At 45.8% G+C, this 19407-nt stretch overlaps 1 protein-coding gene across 1 annotated transcript in view; it reads left to right on the top strand.

The window, feature by feature from the left end:
- LOC138247457 (phospholipase A2 inhibitor and Ly6/PLAUR domain-containing protein-like) overlaps window positions 1–19407 on the top strand; it is an 89662-nt gene that overhangs the window by 35646 nt on the left and 34609 nt on the right. The window contains exon 3 of the mRNA XM_069202082.1: window positions 6557–6697. Within this exon, the coding sequence (XP_069058183.1) occupies window positions 6557–6697 (141 nt within the window). The remainder of the gene's footprint in view (window positions 1–6556; window positions 6698–19407) is intronic.

Raw genomic sequence — 19407 nt, 5'->3', positions numbered from 1 at the left:
TAAATCTGGAGTAAAGCAATGTATCACATATCATCACTGTGTTGCCTTACTCTGCACAAGGGAGGCATTCAATGGGTGTTGCATGGATGTTCCCATGCTACTCTCATGTTTTTTACACATTCTCAGATTTACCAGGACTGATGACCCCGGGAATGTGCCAAAAATATTTGCCTTCCCAGAAGAGGCAAAACAAGGAGAAATAACTAGTGCTGCATTCTTTTGTTTTTATTTTTTATATACGTTTTGCAAAAGAAAAGCAGCACATTGGAACGACCATAACAATTCAACAAACAGTAATAGACTGTTAAAACAGAAAAGAGCTACAGTGCGGAAGCTCTTACAACAGAAACAATACAATCGTATATCATCGTATATGCCAGTCAGTGACGACACATAAACCAAGCACTGCAAGATTACTGCCCCAAGGAGGGCGAGGCCTCCATTGCCTAATTTTTGGCGCATGGCTTCCACATCCCATTTTCAATCATTTTAGCTAATCGTCCCACACTTAATAAACCATTACCCCCCACACATGTAGATGGACATAAGAAATCAGGATGATAAACTCCTATGCCACTCTCAAAACGGTGACCAAGCTGCTTTAACCTTCTTAAGAGCTCTGCCGCCTCTTTTTACATAATTAGCCTTTTCCAAATTAAAGTTAGCCAGAAGTCAGGCAAGCCTCTGCTGAAAGGTAGGATGATCCTTATCGTGTCAGCAGGACGATATGCACAGGTGTGCCACAGCTGTTGCAATAAATACAAATCTTTTAGGGGCCGAGGGAACCCTGTCATTGCCTATTTCCAGCAATATAAGTAATTTGGTCAGATCACTATTAAGACCAAAAGATACTTGAAGGAACTCTGTGATCTTTTCCCATAGTGGTCAAGGCCTCAGTAGCCACCAAACATGTGCGAGCACAGGAAATGCCAACTGTCCTGCCCGGCTGGCAATATTAAGGTAGTATGCCCCAGTTCCAATGACTCCAAGAAAGACCGATCCAGCGCCACCAGCATGCCATGCCACTTTGCAATATATTTGCCTAATTCATCCAAGATGAGGGCATTCAAATCTGCATAAAGTTGACTGATGGAGGAAGACTCCCTTCTGACCAGGTGATCTAACACCTCCAACTACTGAAAACCGCAAGCACCAACGTCACCCACCTCCGCCCCCACCCCCACTTTCCGGTACTGAAAATCCCTAATTTCCAAATACTTAAAAAAGTCCCTTTGAGGGATCCAAAACGTATCTTGCAGTATTTCAAAAGAAACTAATTCTTCTGAACAAAAGAAGTCTCCCAGCCTCTCAATTCCGTGGGCCACCCAGTCCATAACAGGGTAACCCCTGAAAATCTCTGGTAGTAGTGGGTTGTTCTCTATCAAAATGTAATAGTGATAATGCCCCTGCCCACGTTTCTTACAGATCAGTGCCCAAACCTTGTGGACCCTGTGAACTGTCTTAAGCTGGACTTTTTTAAAATAACTGGTTTCAACTTGTCACAATGGACTACCTCTAGCCACTTTCACGAGCAAAACCTCCTATATAGAAGTTCTGTAATACTGTTGTTCCGTGTCCTTAAAAAGTGGACGCATATATTGGAGAGAAGCTTCCCAATCATATAATTCCAAATCTGGTACGGCCCAGCCCTCGCTCTCCCTGGGTAAAGATAAGTACTTGAGTGACTACCTAGGCTTGGAATAAGCCCATATAAACTGTGTGACCACTCTATTCATAGCCACCAACCAGCTATGCTTGAATTCAAGAGGGATGGCCCGAAAAAGATAGAGTATTTCAGGCCCAGAAACCTGAAACCAGAAAAAAGTACTGCATTCTGCAGCACATATAGATAGAAGAATATGCCTCTGAGGATTGTTTTTTGTGCAGGAAGGTGTCCCTTCTTGCATAAAAACAATCCTGTATGCAATGCAGGCACCCTTGCACTATGGTGCAAAAATGTCTGCATTGACAGATGCTGCCAAAAGGGCGTCAGCGCAGGGGAAAATACTGGAATGCACCATATTACCCTTTCCCTATCATGCAGTGCAGCACAGCAAGGTGACGCTGCACTGCAGTGAGTGACAATCCATAAATATGCCACTAAGTACCAGTAACCTGAGTAACATTAAGCCCTCCTACTGACACTCTTACTGTCCATGAGCAAATGTGCCTGCTGTTTCCTCGCTGGAGGACAGAGCTGATGGCTATAAAATCACCCAGACTGCCTGACAGGAGGTCAGAACTATGTCTTGGTGGCAGCACCGGAAATAGTGTGGGCTGCGTAGCCAGAGCACAAATGAAGGTGGAAAACAGATGGGCAACCTCTAGTGTGCCACCTGGGTTCATACCAGATGTTCCTTGCCATAAGATTCATGTTGGGGGAGAGAAGGCAAATTGTCTGACACTAACCTTGACTAACTAGGCAGTACCATAATGGAGCTAGCAGCCCAGGCCAACCCCATGTTACCCTATGGGCTAGCCAGCACGTATAGTGTACTTTATTGGAAAGGGTGCTATAGAGACATAGAAGATTATATGCTTGTACATGAAATATAATGCATCCTGCCTCCTGGGTTGCAGAGACCTACCTTAGGGGTGTCTGACATAATTATAAAGCTGTGCATGGGACTGTGACACTCTTGGTGAGGGCACAGTTGAACTTGAGCAGTTTGCACCACTCTGACGGTCTGCAATAGCAGGTCTGTCACCAATACTTTGGGAGGGTCACCCAGGGTGGTACAAACTCATGCTGCAAACCTCAGGTTCCTTTTCCATCTATGCCCTGTGTACCTGGGGTACCATTGAGTAGGAACTTATAAGGGAGTAAAGTCTTGCCAATCAGGTAATCACCAAATCAACATAACCATTTCTGGAGAAAGCACAGGCACTGGGCCTGGATAACAGAGTTGTATGCATCTGTATTGGGGGCAAAAAAGGGGGGGCATAGAAAAAAAAAGCTGCACTTTCCTACACTGGGGCCTCCATACTGCTGCCAACAACTTAGCCAAAATTTAAGCCGTAACTAAGGCTACCAACCACTGTGTCCACCTAATCACAAAATAGTGTTGGTAGCTGAGGATAATGGTCCAAAACTCCTGGAGGAGGACTCCAGAACCAAATGAAGGCATCCTCATGTCAAGGGAGTCTATGCCCAACACCCTGGCGTGTAGAGTGAGCTTCTCCATTCAAAATTGGTCCCAAATAGGGAGTGAACAAAATTTGGGCATGGTGCGATGAAAGATACTTCCTGGCGGCAAAGTGAAGAGGGAGTGGACCCTTATCCTCTGGTATCATGCCCTAGGGACTTGAAATGATTGAATTACTCCATGAGTCTTTTGCAAGGTCCGTTTTCACTCATGATTCTAATTCGGGTTGTATCGCCAGTCCAGATGATGATCCTGTTATTTCCTTAGTGATCGAAAAGCTAACTGAAATTGCAGACCCTTATTTATATTGTTAATTAGCCAAGAATTGGCCATGGTATTCTTGCTTTTAGATATGTACTTTTGATCACTATAGTTGCATGTGTGTCAGTGATGAGAGAGTACCAAGCATGTTTTTTCACTCATACCAATTGCGCCATTATACAATACTTTAATAAAGAAACATTTTCCTGTTGATTCTCTGGAATAAATAGCCATTTGGTTGGTAGCATTGTTGCATTCATATGTCTAGGGACCATTGTTTTACTTTGCAGGCCCACTAGTAACATTTAATTTACAGGCCCTAGGTTATGGTATACCACTTTACTAGGGACTTCTCGGTAAATCAAATATGACAATCAGGTGTAAGCCAATTTTACCATATTTTAAGAAGTGAGCACAGGCCCTTCAGAACTGGTTAGACGTGGTAAAGTGCAGAGTCCTAAAGTTAACGAAAACAAATTCAGAAAAATAGGAGGTTTAAGGCAAAAAGTCTGGGGGAAGACCACCCTAAGGTTGACAATGCTGACAAAAAGCATCTCCTAATTGGGCCTGTTATTGATGAGTCATGTACTCTTTGCCCTCCTTCAAACTGCAAGTTGTTATGCTTATGTAGCACAGGTTGTTCAGCAGGAATGGAGTTTAACACTAACCTCGTCAAACAAGAAGTTGTCCAATGTTGCCTGCAGGTGGCTGTTCAAAATGAAGGGGCATCTGCTGTACTACAGAACGATGCTTGTGGGCAACTGTGATTGTATTGATGACAATAAGTGCCAAGGCGAGGGCATTTGTTTATTCCTTACACACAGATAATATCACAGTTACGCATACAGATGGAACAAATGTCAAATGCGGACGTTGGATTTTTGTAGCTATGATGGGGTCATATACACATTTCACAGGACACATCAGTAGGAAGGGTTTCATACATTAATTCTGCAAACAATGGAGTTACAGCTTCTGGGCCAATGGGGGCAGCATGAGGCACAGTTCCATATGACTGGAGGCAGTGGCAGGTCAGTGGCATAAGGGATATCACTTATTGATCTCAAACAATGGGCCATGGATGCCATTTGTGGGTGGCAGTAGATAAATACTTATACTCACTAATCTTAAATGTCATTGTGGATCATCTTCTAACAAGGATTAGTATGGTGTGGTAATCCAAAGATAACATGCAGGTACTACTTTCAATGCTGTCATACAAACATGTTTTAAATTATATGTTGGAATTTCTACATACTTTGTCAGTTCAACCTAGGGACCTTGGACACTACTTTATGTTAATGTGCTATGCCTTGCACTCAATACACAACCATTGTTTGCTGGCACATGCCTAACATTGTCTTCTTTGTGGCTCAACTGAAGACATGCAACAAGTCAGAGAACATAGGCCCTCATTACAACCCTGGCGGTCAAAGTCCGCCAGGGCTGTTTCGACGGATGCACCGGCAACAGGCTGGCGGTGCAATCCATGGCATTACGACCGTGGCGGAAGCGCCACGGTCGCACCGCCAGGACCGGCGGTTTACCGCCACAGTGGTCCCGCGGTTTTAATCCACCAGGGCAGCGCTGCCCAGGGGATTACGAGTCCCCCTCCTGCCAGCCTTTTCATGGCGGTAGGAACCGCCATGAAAAGGCTGGCGGAAAGGGGAGTCGCTGGGCCTTTGGCAGTGCAGGGGCCCCCTGCCACGGCCCCATTCAGCTTTTCACTGTCTGCATAGCAGACAGTGAAAAGCGCGACGGGTGCAACTGCACCCGTCTCACGCCGCAACACTGCCTGCTCCATTTGGAACCGGCTCCCGCGTTGCGGCCGACATCCCCGCGGGCCCAGCGGGGATGTTGTGTTGGCCACCGTGGAAGTGCAGCCGCATTGGCAGCCGCGCGGCGGTTACAACTTGAGGGCCAAAGTGGAGGAAATACTGTTGTCTGAGGGAGGGGTGAAGGGTGAACAAAAGTGAGATCTGAGCTCATCACCAGGTAGATCCATTGACACTTCAATATTGGTAAATTATCCTTCATTTTTACTGCCTCCTCTCATCTTGCCATTTCTTTGTGAGGCTCCCAGGTTGCATTCCTGCCCCCCAAATCATTCACATTTTTGATCTCCAACTGCCACGTGGCCACCTTTCCACTAAACTGAGGGTGTGCAGAAAGAGAGAAGTAGTTTCTTGTAGTGGTCAGGAACAAAGCGGCATGATTATGAGGGGCTTGTGACACTGGAGCATTATTTTTTTTATGCTCCGGGGCCACTTGCCTTTCAACCATATCTATGAGGCCACACAAAGCCACTTTGCATAGCTTTGAATGGCCTCATAGGTATGGAGTAAGGAAAGGCAGAGAAAGTCACTGTGTTGCCTTACTCTGCGCCAGGGAGATGTTCCATGGGCATTGTACTGGGTTTTCCCACCGGTGGATTTTGACGCTACCCAAACCCAAATCACATAAACCTGGGGCAGTGCCAAAACATGAGGCCTCCACAAGCAGGCATAACAAGCATAAATATTTTCATTTCTCCTCACTTTTCCCCCTTTCTGCGGTACATATATAAAGAGACAAATGCCTCTCAGGAATGGTTTTGTGCAGGAAGGTACTCCTTCCTGCACAAAAACAATCCTGCATGCACTTCAGGTCCCCTACACCATGGTGCAAGGGTACCTGTGTTGGTGCTAGGCAGCCAATTGTAAGCCAGTGAAGGGGGAAAGGATAGGAATGCTCATATTTCATAAACATGGTGCATTCCTGCCTTTTCACATTGGGGTAGGGCAGCGCAGCAAGAAGACTTGCGACTTACGCCAATTCCCCATAAATATGCGCCAAAGTTTCAGCAATGCCTGTCTTTTCATCAGTGAAGTTCCTCTTCCAGTTGAGTTTGCACCTTAGAGGCTGCTGAGGGCCTCTGGACTCACAACATCACACATCAGAAGGAAGAGAGATCAGAGAGAATGGGCTGTGCTTAGGTGTGCTGAACTGTTGCCTGATGCCCTATTCTTAGTTATTTGTGTTTCTATGCATTACAGGCGAATAACTCTGCCTCTGTCCAATAAGGGAAGCTATACATTAAAAATACCATATTATTACCACTAAATATCATTCTTAATTACAGTAACTATATGTTATGTGATTTCTTGCAGATGGCCAGATGTTCATGGTCTTCAAGGGCTGTGCCAAGGCCTGCAAGGACCTTTACTTCACTGAGAGCTTCACAACTGGCCGAACCACGATCAAACGAGTATGCTGCAATTCAGATTATTGCAACGATGGCGAGATGGAGTGTGAGTGGCTATCGATCCATTCTCCCCTGATTCTTTCTCTCTCCCCACTCATCTGGTTTTAGCTTTTCCATTTCCCATTACCTCCTGTTTTACAGTCTCTCACTGTTCCCAATCTGCAGCCTCCAATATCATGTTACCCATTTCCTCACTTATTCCTCATCTCGCATGTCTCCAATTTTTCTTATTTTATTCTTCTCAATGTGTATTACCCCCCCATTTTATGCTCCTTTCACCATCTCTCACCTGTCTTCACCCCCTACCTTAGCGTATCACCTTTTACCCTGCTGAGTCTATTACGTTCCTCGTCTACTCATCACCCTCCATTTGCTGACCTTCACTCTTCTTTCTCTCTTCGGCTTCCTCTCATTTCTCTCCTCTTCTCTTCATTGTATACTTTTTATTACCGCCCTTCTTGACATCCGTTCTCTTTTCTGTTCATCATTGCATTCTGCGCCCTTTCACCCGCTTCCTAACTCTAGTAATCCAGAGTATCCTATTTGGCTCCTTAACTCATTATCCTCTTCCCCTCTGCCACCCCTCCTCTTCACCACCCCCATGAATTTCCCACCTCCTTTTCATTTTCTCTTTTTCCCTTCTTCTGCTCACCTGCTCTCCACTCTCATGGTGTGAGAGAATGAGCCAGGTGTGTCACTTTTAGTTCATTCCCTCCCCCTAGTTCCGAACCAATCATCTGTGAAGGGAACCATACCAAGAACACCTGGCATATAGCAGAGATACCTGATTTCTGGACATAATTCCAAATCCATAGGAGCGTCTAACAGATAAAAATAATTCGCTGTTCTATCACTCGTTTGAAGTTAGCATTTCCTCCAAGCTTTTCATTGTCTCTCAAATCCAAGGGAAAGTTGCAACGTCGTTGAGACCCTAACTGTGTGAGCCAGTGAACTACTCGACCTGAGGAATTCCACTAAGAGAACTATTTCCAAAACAGAGTTATGGATTTTGGGGCCCTGGGCCAAATATATTTGAGGGGGGTGGTGAGAAAGTAGCCTCTTTCTAGCATGGTTACCCTAATTCTTGGCCTGTTTGTCACTGTGTTTGACTGTGTCACTGGGATCCTGCTAGCCAGGACCCCAGTGCTTATGGTTTTTGGCCTGTTTGTCAGTATTCTTGACTGTGTCACTGGGATCCTACTAACGAGGACCCCAGTGCTTATGCTCTCTCTTTTCCCAAATCTGTCACCACATACTGGTAACCAATATTTAATCCCAAATTGGCATACTGGTGCCCCCTTATAAGTCTCCTGTATATGGTACCTATGTACCCAGGGCATTGGGGTTCCAGGGGATCCCTATGGGCTGCAGCATTACTTTTGACACCCATAGGGAGCCCATGCAAAGGTTTCTGCAGGACTGCCATTGCAGCCTGCGTGAAATGGTGCATGCACCCTTTCATATCCATTTTCACTGCACCAGGTCACTTATAAGTCACCTATATGTCAGACCTTCAAACCTGTAAGGCTGGGTACAAGGTACCTGTGTGTGAGGGCGCCCCTGCACTAGCAGAGGTGCACCCATGTCATCCAGGACCATTTTCCCAGACTTTGTGAGTACGGGGATGCCATTTTACATGTGCACTGGACATAGGTCAATACCTATGTCCAGCTTCACAATGGTAACTCCGAACATGGCCTTGTAAGGTGTCTAACACCTGGGAATTGTACTTTCCTACTGATTCCAGTATTGGTTTTACAATTCCATGCACTCTGGGGGCTCCACAGTGGACCCCCAGTACTGCCATACCCGCTTTCTGAGGTTTTCAGGCAGCCCCAGCTGCTGCCACCTCACAGACAGGTTTCTGCCCTCCTATTTCTTAAGCATCTCAAGCCCAGAAAGGCAGAACAGAGCATTTCCTTTTGGAGAGGGGTGTTACACCCTCTCCCTTTGTAAATAGGTGTTACAGGCATGGCAGGGGTAGACCCCCAGAGCCTCTGTGAATGCTTTAAAGGGCACAGATGGTGCCCTCCTTGCATAATCCAGTCTAGTTTAAGGACCCCCAGTCCCTGCTTTGGCGCGAAACTGGACAAAGGAAAGGGGAGTGACCAGAGCTTAAAGCATTTCCAGAGCCTCTGGGAGGATACCCCTCCCGTGCCTGTAACATCTATTTCCAATGGGAGAGGATGTAACACCCCTCTCCTAAAGGAAATGCATTGTTCTGCCTTCCTGGGATTGAGCTGCTCAATCCCCAGGAGGGCAGAAACCTGTCTGTGAGGTGGCAGCTGCTGGGGCTCCTCTTCCTGCCCCTCATCTGTGGCCATGAGTAGGGTCAAATCTGCCCTATCATAGTAGGGTTTAAGGCAGTTGACATGAATTACCCTGAGGAGACTTCTGGCAGTGCCAAGGTCTACCAAATAGGTGACCTCACCCTTCTTCTCCACAATAAGATGTGGTCCACTCCATTTGTCTTGGAGTGCCATTGGTGCCACTAGCTCCAAAACCCACACCTTCTGTCCTGGGTGCTACTCAGTCAGGACAGCCTTCTGGTCATGCCATTGCTTTAATAGCTCTTGGCTGGCATGAAGGTTCTTAGTGGCATTTTTCATATACTCAGCCATCCTTGATCTTAGGCCAAGTACATAGTCCAAAATGTCTTGTTTAGGGGCTTCAATGATTGCTCCCACCCCTCTTTCACAACAGCAAAGGGACCTCTAACAGGGTGACCAAAGAGGAGTCCTAAGGGGCAGTAGTCCACTCTTTTCTGGGGTACCTCCCTGTAGGCAAAAAGGAGGCATGGCAGGAGGACATCCCATTTGCTTCTGAGTTTTTCAGAGAGTCCCATGATCATGCCTTTCGAGAGTTTTGTTAAATCTCTCAACCAGTCCATTTGTTTGTGGATGATAGGGTGTGGTGAATTTATAAGTTACACCACACTCCTCCCACATAGCTTTTAAGTATGCAGACATGATGTTACTACCCCTGTCTGATACCACATCTTTAGGAAAGCCCACCCTGGAAAATATTCCCAGGATGGCCTTAGCCACTGCAGGAGCTGAAGTGGTCCTTAAGGGGATGGCCTCTGGGTGTCCTGTGGGATTGTCCACTACCACTAAGATGAACCTATTATCAGAAACAGTTGGAGAGTCAAGGGGGCCAACAATGTCAACCCCTACCCTTTCAAAGGGCACACCAACCACTGGAAGTGGGATTAAGGGGGCCTTTGGGGTGACACCAGTTTTGCCACTAGCTTGGCAAGTCACACAAGTGCGACAACACTCTTTTGTGTCTTCTGACATATGAGGCCAGTGAAAGAAAGGGACAAGTCCGAACCAGGTCTTACTTTGCCCCAGATGTCCAGCCAAGGAAATATAGGCGGTCATTCTGACCCTGGCGGTCAAAGACCGCCAGGGCGGAGGACCGCGGGAGCACCGCCGACAGGCCGGCGGTGCTCCAATGGGGATTCCGACCGCGGCGGTAAAGCCGCGGTCGGACCGGCAACACTGGCGGGCTCCCGCCAGTGTACCGCCGCCCCATTGAATCCTCCAAGGCGGCGCAGCTTGCTGCGCCGCCGAGGGGATTCCGACCCCCCCTACCGCCATCCAGATCCCGGCGGTCCGACCGCCGGGATCCGGATGGCGGTAGGGGGGGTCGCGGGGCCCCTAGGGGCCCCTGCAGTGCCCATGCCACTGGCATGGGCATTGCAGGGGCCCCCGTAAGAGGGCCCCTAAATGTATTTCACTGTCTGCTGCGCAGACAGTGAAATACGCGACGGGTGCAACTGCACCCGTCGCACAGCTTCCACTCCGCCGGCTCGATTCCGAGCCGGCTTCATCGTGGAAGCCTCTTTCCCGCTGGGCTGGCGGGCGGCCTGAAGGCGACCGCCCGCCAGCCCAGCGGGAAAGTCAGAATTACCGCCGCGGTCTTTCGACCGCGGAACGGTAACCTGACGGCGGGACTTTGGCGGGCGGCCTCCGCCGCCCGCCAAGGTCAGAATGAGGGCCATAATGTGCTAGAGTTAGGAGGAATTCCCTGTACTGCAAGGGAATGACCTGTCTCCTGGTATTGCCAGGTTTAGGGTCCCTTGCCTCAGTATAAAGGAGATTGTTCTCCCAATAAACTCTATGTGAGTCACTGACATCCCCATTTTGCTGTTTGACAGCTTGCTGTCTTAGACCCTCTAGTGTGGGACAGGTCTGCTGTGCCACACTCAGGGCCAGATGTAGCAAAACTTGGATTTGCGACTCGGAAATTGCGACTCCGAGCGACTCGCAATTTCCGAGTCGCAAACCATATGCAGAAAGGTGTCTCAGACACCTTCTGCGAGTCACTATGGGGTCGCAAAGACCCAGCTCATTAATATTAATGAGATGGGTCGCAAATTGCGGCCCCATAGCGACTATGGGCACTCACTGATATGGAGGCCTGCTGTAGTCAGCAGACCTCCATGTCCGTGACTGCTTGTTAATAAAGCAGTTTTTTTTTTCAAGTGTAGCCCGTTTTCCTTAAAGGAAAACGAGCTGCACTTAAAAAAAAAATCTGAAACCTTTTGTTTCGGAATTTTTTCAGGGCAGGTAGTGGTCCCTTGGACCACTACCTGCCCTAAAAAAATATTTTGGGGTCCATTCACAAAGGGGAAGGGGTCCCATGGGGACCCCTTCCAATTTGCGAGTGGGTTACCATCCACTTCAAGTGGATGGTAACTGCGACTCCATTTGCGACCGCGTACGCAGTCGCAAATGGAGTTGCATACCACTGCGACTCGCAAATAGGAAGGGAACACCCCTTCCTATTTGCGACTCTGAAATGCATTTTGCGAGTCGGTCCCGACTCGCAAAATGCATTTCTGCATAGGAAACTCCAGTTTGCGACTCGCAAACGGCAATTTTTGCCGTTTGCGAGTCTCAAACTGTTTCCTACATCTGGCCCTCAGTTCCTCCCTGACAGGCCCCCCTACACCAAGGGGCTCAGCTGTGTCAGCTTGAACCACTTCTGGCGTAGGTTCTGCACAAGGACTCCTACTCATCAAAAGTGGAATCTTCTGGAGAGGGAGGGATAGTGGACAAGGGTTTGCCCTTTCTACCACTGGTTTTTGGGAGCACTTGGTCCATTGTTCCAGGATCCAAGTTTCCCTGTCCTCTTTGCTTTTCTTCACCTAAGCACGAGTAAGAGCAAAGATATGCCCTGGTATGCCCAGCATGGCTACATGGGCCCCCAACCCCACTTCAGCCCAGGCTGAAGATTCCAAATCATTACCCAAAAGACATTCTAGAGCTAAGTCAATAGATACCACAACCTTTTTAGGACCAGTAACACTCCCCCACCACCAGTTGAGAATCAAAACAGCCATGGGGTGGCTAACAGTGTTGTTATAGACGTCAGTAACTTGGTACTGATGACCAGGTAGGTGTTGCTCACGGGCAACCAGTTTCTCCATCACCATAGAGACTCTGGCACCTGTGTCCCTGTAGGCCTCAACCTGAACACCATTTATTAGGGGTAGTTGCTTGTACTTATCCATATTAAGGGGACAATCAATTAAGGTGGCAAGGTCAATGCCACCATCAGAGACTAAACCAGCCTCAGTTGTCTCCCTAACTAGACCAACCCCCACTACATTACCAAAAGTGAGACCAGCTACACCCTTTGTTTGGCTATTTGTAGAGTTTTTCCCACCAGCATTGCTATTACTAGGGGCACTACTGGAAGCAGTAGGGGTTGTGGTGGTGGAAGCTTCGGTGTTTCTCTTGGGACAAGTGGGATCACTTGCCCAATGGCCTTTGTTCTTACATAAATAACACCAAGGCTTTTTCTGATGGTTAGAAGAGGGTTTGGGCCCACCACCCGAGAGGATTTTTGTGGGCCTGATGAAGACTCTGATGACTTTTTATCTTTGTCCCTACCCTGGTCATGGGACTTACTATCCTTCTTGTTGCTGTCCTTGTCACCCCCTGTATGAGCTTTTCTGCTCACCCTTGTTCTGACCCATTTTTCTGCCTTCTTTCCCAATTCTTGGGGAGAGGTCAGATCTGAGTCCACAAGTTACTGGTTTGTCAAATCAGTCACACAATTGTTAAGAATATGCTCCTTCAAGATCAGATTGTATGAGCTTTCATAATCAGACGCCTTGCTACCATGCAACCAAACTTCTAAGGCCTTCACTGAACAGTCCACAAAGTCTATCCAATCTTGTGAAGACTCTTTTCTGGTATCTCTGAACTTAATCCTATATTGTTCAGTGGCTAAGCCAAATCCATCCAAGAGTGCAGACTTCAGAACATTGTAATTGTCTGAGTCATCTTCTCTAACAGTAGGGAGTCTATCTCTTCCCTTGCCAGAGAAGGACCACCACGGAATAGCAGCCCACTGTACCTGAGGGACCTGTCAGGGAGCCCGGATGCTCTGGGTTTGTGCCTGCTCCCAATATGTCCACCTCTTGGCAGCTCCAAAATCTACTAGCTATTATAGCACAGAGTTAAAGAATAGCCAAGTGGGGGATGGAGTTTTAGGATGGGAACAGCGGGGAAGGAGACCTGTGGAAGCAAGAGTTAAGAACACAATAGCAAGATTATTCACATTGACTTTCATAAACTTTGTTCCAAATATTTATATACGGATAACATGAATGATCAAGAGCTTTCCTATATCGTGACCTTATTAACATTGGGTACCTGGAAAATAAAGAAGGATTATGCAAACTTTCATATGAGCTTTTTTGGAATAACATCTTATGCTTTGAACCTTGAACTGTCTCATGTTATTTCTTGGAATAGCAACTACATTATAACAGTAATCAATGAACACATTAGTTTTCAGGAATAAACTGTGTTAGACTCATAAATGATACTACAAGGTCACACTCTGTCTTGACTTTTGGAATTCAATTACTTAGAAATTATTATACACTTTAATATCAAACTGTGCATCAAGATTTCAATGCCTAGAAATGATCGTGCACTTTGCCGATCTGAAACACAAAGGTTAAATGCCAAGAATGAATCACGCACTCTGCTGCTGATTCAACCATCAAGGTTTAAATGCCAAGATGTGATTGCGCACTCTGCCGATCTGAGCTGCAAGGGTTAATTGCCAAGAATGAATCACGCACACTGCTGTCGATTCAACCATCAAGGTTTAAGTGCCAAGAAACGATTGTGCACTCTGCCGATCTGAGCTGCAAGGGTTAATTGCCAAGAATGAATGGCGCACACTGCTGCCGATTCAACCATCAAAGTTCAAATGCCAAGAAACGATTACGCACTCTTCCGATCTGAGCTGCAAGGGTTAATTGCCAAGAATGAATCGCGCACACTGCTGCCGATTCAACCATCAAGGTTTAAATGCCAAAATACGATCGCGCACACTGCCGATCCGAACTGCAAGAGGTAAATGCCAGGAATGAATCGTGCACACTGTTGCCGATTCAAACATCAAAAGTTGAAATGCCAAGATTATGATTGCGCGTTCTGCCGATCTGAACTGTAAGAGTTAAATGCCAGAGATGAATCGCGCACACTGCTGCCGATTCGAACATCAAAGCCCAAATGCCAAGTTTATGATCGCGCACATGATCAACTCAAAAGGCCCAAAACTCGAATATGCCTGATAACGGAGTCGGGGGCCTAACCCGACCTCCGTCTTACCGCCCTGCTGGAAGATCACCAGGATAATGAAGACAGGGCCTGGAAAAGCCTAGGTAGGCCTTTGGCACAGGAGCTCAAGAAAATGCTGCTGCTCTGCACCAGGACCTCTGAATAGTGAGCACGTGGAGCTGGGCTGGGTACCTTAAATAGACCCAGGCCCCACCCATGTGCCACACCCAGCCAAACTGCAGGAAAGGATTCTAGAAAGGCTCAGAATAGGGACCACACCCTAACCACACCCTGTGATCCTGCAGCAAAGCCTTGAAAATGAGCAATACATTGCAAACAGTATAAATAACGTTTCAAGATGAATCTCTGCAATGCAAAAGGTTAACATGCTGCATCAACACATAATGCATGAATTATTACATTACATAAGGATTGGCTTTTTGTATTACGTCGCCCGTAGAGCGCTCACTGTCCTGATGTTGACAGTACTCCCCCCTCCCGTGCGCGCTCTAGGGCCTGGTTTGTCTGGGGTTAGGCGATGAAAACGCCGCACTAGTCGTGGAGCATGAATGTCAGATGTGGAGACCCATGAGTTGTCCTCTTGGCCGTAACCTTTCCAAGATATTAGATACCAGAGATTACGACCTCTAAATTTTGAATCCAGAACCTCTTTTACTTTGTATTCCAATTCTCCTTGTCCTAGAACTGGAGCTGGTTGAGAGTGGATTTTTTAACTGCTCTTTTCAGGAGAGAACTATGAAACACTGGATGATTACGTAGTGATTTTGGTAGCTGCAGTTTATAGGTTACTGGATTGATCTGCTGAAGAACTGTGTAAGGACCTATATATTTGCTTTAAACATATGTTTTTTCTTGAAATCAATATGGCGTGTGGAAAGCCACACTCTGTCTCCTGTCTGATATTGTGGTCCTTCACAATGTTTTTTGTCATAATGTTTTTTATACGTTTGTTTTGCTTTATCTAGATGTTGTTGAATTTGTTGCTCAGTTTGATGGAGTTGTCGTATTGTTTCTGACACCGCTGGTGTAAGTGAACGTTCTTGTGGAATTGTGATTGGCTAGGTAGCAGGATGGTAGCCAAATAGACCAAAAAAGGGTGTTGCGCCAGTGGAAGTATGATACGAGTTATTGTAGGCCAGTTCAGCTAACCAAAGCATTTATTTCCAAGAATGAAGTGCTTTCTCAGCATAAGCACGCAGATATTGTTTCAATGTTTGATTGAGTCTCTCAGTTTGGCCATCTGTTTGAGGATGATGGCTGGTAGATAGTGTAGATGTAACTTGCAGTGTTTTGCACCAAGTCTTCCATAAGTTAGAGGCAAATTGAGACCCTCGATCGGAGAGAATCACTTTTGGTAATCCGTGATAATGGACCACTCAATTCAAAAGTATTGTTGCCAATTCACTGGAGGTAGGCAATTTCCTGCAAGCAATGACATGTGCATATTTTGTGAGACTATCTACCACCACAAGGATTACTGAGAGAGATTGACCAACTGGCAGTCCTCTAATAAAGTCTAATGATATGTGTTCCCAAGGTCGGAGTGGAGATGGGAGAGGATGTAACAGCCCTTTTGGTTTTGAATGACTTGTCTTGATGCGAGCACAAACTTCGCAGTTCTCTACCATTTGATTGATGTCTTTTGTCAAAGTAAGCCATCAAATGTATCGTTGTATTAATTCAAGAGTTTTAGGAATACCTGGATGACCTGCCGTAGGTTATAACGTGTAACCAATGAAACACTAATTTGCGCAACTTGGTAGTTGGAACAAATAAGCATGCATCATGAAAAGGTAGGCCTTGTTTGATTGATATTTTGGGATCTGCTTGAGCCCATTTCTGCCATTTTTCAATGGTGAAAGAATTATGAATCTCTTCAAAAAATTCTTCTGTTTTGATGATACAAAGCATTTTGTCTGGAGCAATGATAGCTCGTGGGGGCTGGATTGTGGGTAACATGGTAAAATCTTGTCTGGACAAGGCATCCGCTTTGCGATTGTCTTTACCGGGACGGAAGGTTACCACTAAACCAAACTAAGCAAAAAAACAACATCCATCGTAATTGCCGAGGAGTCAAAAGTCTAGCTGAACTCATGAACTGGAGATTGCGATGATCTGTAAATACTGTGATAGTGTACTTGGCACCTAGCAAATAGTGGCTCCACTCTTTGAAGGCATTGCGGATGGCTAGAAGCTCTTTCTCAGCAATTACATTGTTTCTTTCAGCTTCGTTTAGCTTTCAAGACATGCAGGCTACAGGGTGTAGCTGACCAGTATCTTTAATGCGTTGTGATAACACTGCACCAATTGCCACATTTGAAGCATCTGCTTCCACTATGAATGGACGTTCAAAGTCCAGATGAGTCAAGACTGGGGCAGTGGAGAAAGCTTCCTTTAAGGTTGAAAAGGCTCTGTCAGCTTCAGGGGACCACACAAATGGTTCTTTCTTTCTCAATAACTTGTTGATTATCGCCACTGTCTGAGAGAAATTATCTATGAACCTGCAGAAGTTTTCAAAACCTAGGAAGCACTGAACATCTCGAACAGTCTTTGGAGTGGGCCAATCAGCTACTGCTTGTACTTTTCTTTCTGCCATGACCATACCTTGAGGGGTAAGGATGACTTGTAATAACCCAACGGTGGTAACATGGAATTCATATTTGGTTAATTTGCAATACAGGTTATACTTTCGAAGGGCTGTGAGAATCTTCTTTACATGTTGTACATGTTCGACTTCATTGTCTGAATAGATTAAGATATCATCGATGTAGACTATTGCAAATAGGTCTAGATACTCTCTAAGGACGTCATTCAGAATGAATTGAAATGCTGCTGGAGCATTACAAAGTCCAAAGGGACTGTGTATTCAAACAGACCAAATCGGGTTTTAAAGGCAGTTTTCCATTCATCGCCTTCTCTCATTCTGACTAAATGATAAGCTCCTCTCAAGTCTAACTTAGTGTACTTGCTTTTTTAACTTGATCCAACAAGTCAGGAATCAGAGGTAATGGGTACTTGTTCTTGACTGTGATCTTGTTCAAACCTCTATAGTCTATGCAAGTTCGAAGATCCCCATTAGCCTCGGGGACAAAAAAAAGTGGAGGCGCTGCAGGAGACTTGGAAGGACGAATAAAGCCATTAGCTAGAAATTGATCTAAGTATTTTCTTAGGTGTTGATTTTCGTTTTCTGACAAGGCGTTTACACGACAACTAGGGAGTATAGCACCAGGAGTTAGATCAATTTGACAGTCATATGGTCTGTGAAGTGGCAAGGTTTCTGCTTCTCTTTCATCAAAAACATCTAGATAAGACGAGTACTGCCAGGGCAGCGTCACATCTTTTTCAGCAGCTGTTGCTATGTGAGCTTTGCAAGGTTTTGTGACTCTTGATGTATGGAGACATTTTTCATTACACAAGGAGGAGAATAGGATTTTCCGTTCTGACCAGTTGATTTCAGGGTTATGACAACTTAACCATGGCAGTCCAAGAATGATTCCATACTGAGGAGCATGGATGACATCAAAGATGATTTTCTCTTCAGGTTGGTTATTCTGATCTCCCCCATTACAGGTCACCGACAAGGGGACAGTCTGCAGAGTCACTGGGCCTCCAGTTAAAAGTTTCCCATCTAACGCTTGTATTATTTCTGGGGTTTTCTTCTTGGTGCATGGGATCCCCCATGTTTGAACCAATTGTGCATCCACAAAGTTACCAGTAGCCCCAGAATCCACTAAGGCTTTCTTAAGATATTTCTTCTTCTTTACTTGTACTTCGATGTCTAACTTTAAATGCCTTGATTGTGAAGGGTCCATGGTGACACCCAAGAGCAACCCTTCTTTACAATTTGGGTGATCTAGTTTTCCTGTTCGGTTTGTGCATTTGCTGCAATTTTCTTGATTGGACCTTGTTTGTTCTTTGGTTTTATTGGACACTCTTTGACGAAGTTGCCCTTGCGCCCACAGTAAAGACATTGTCCGTTCTTTCTACGTAGGTCTTTTTCGTCTTTTGTCAAAGGCCGTCTGATAGTTCCAATTTCCATTGGTTCATTACTACTCTCTTTCAGAGTTCTTGATTCTCTACGTTTGTGAACACACCAGGAATATTTCTCAGTCTTTTTGCATGTTCCCTGTCATTCTGCAAGATGATGATCTATTCTCAAAACAAGGTTTATCACATCTTGACAATCTGTAGGTTGAGGATCGATCTGGGCAAGAATGTCTTTTAGCTCTTCTCTGAGTCCTTGGTAGAACAGGGCTGCTTGCTTTTCTTCAGGCCAGGATGTCTCTGCTATCAGCCGATTGAAACTAGCCAAGTAGGAAACTAAATCTTTATTGCCTTGTCGCAATTCTAACAGTTCTCGGTCTGCTGATAGAGTCACTGTTCTTCGATCAAACACTCTTTCACATTCACGGACAAAGTTTCTCCAATTGTAAAGCAGGGGACTGTCTTTACGCACAAGAGGAATTGCCCAAGTGGCACGTCTCCAGTCAGGTAAGATAACAAGAAGGCCACTCTGGATTGGGTGTCAGGGAAAGTGTGTGGTCGACAGGTAAAATGCAATTCTACTTGAGTCAAAAAGGATTGCGCCTTCAGAGGATCACCTGAAAAACGTTCTGGAGGAGCCAGAGGAATGGCTGTGGGAACGTCGAGGGTTGCTATGTCTTTGGATGCTACCACATCCGATTGGAGCTGCATGATAACTTTAACTAACTCATCCAATGTGACCATATTGAGAACCTAGCGCAAACCAGGAGGATTAAAAATTTGTGGGCTCACTATTCAGTGAAGGAGACCAGATCCTCAGGGCTTGCGCATGTTCCCAACATGTCCACCTCTTGGCAGCTCCAAACTCTACTAGTTATATAGCACAGAGTTAAAGAATTGCCAAGTGGGGGAATGGGTTTTGGGTTGGGAACAGCGGGGAAGGAGACCTGTGGAAGCAAGAGTTAAACAACACAATTGCAAGATTAATCACAATGACATTCAATAAGTTTTGTTTCAAATAAAACACTTATGCTGAAAACATGAATGTCCTAAGGCTTCACTATAACTAGGCCTCAAGAATCTAGGTACCTGGAAATCAAGAAAGGTTATGCAAGGTTTTCTCATGAACATTCCAGAATCCACATATTATATTTTGAAC

This window comes from Pleurodeles waltl, chromosome 7 (assembly GCF_031143425.1).
Source record: "Pleurodeles waltl isolate 20211129_DDA chromosome 7, aPleWal1.hap1.20221129, whole genome shotgun sequence".
Taxonomy (NCBI): domain Eukaryota; kingdom Metazoa; phylum Chordata; class Amphibia; order Caudata; family Salamandridae; genus Pleurodeles; species Pleurodeles waltl.
The sequence above is the reverse complement of the archived record's forward strand: the minus strand, read 5'-3'. Positions and strand labels throughout refer to the sequence as shown.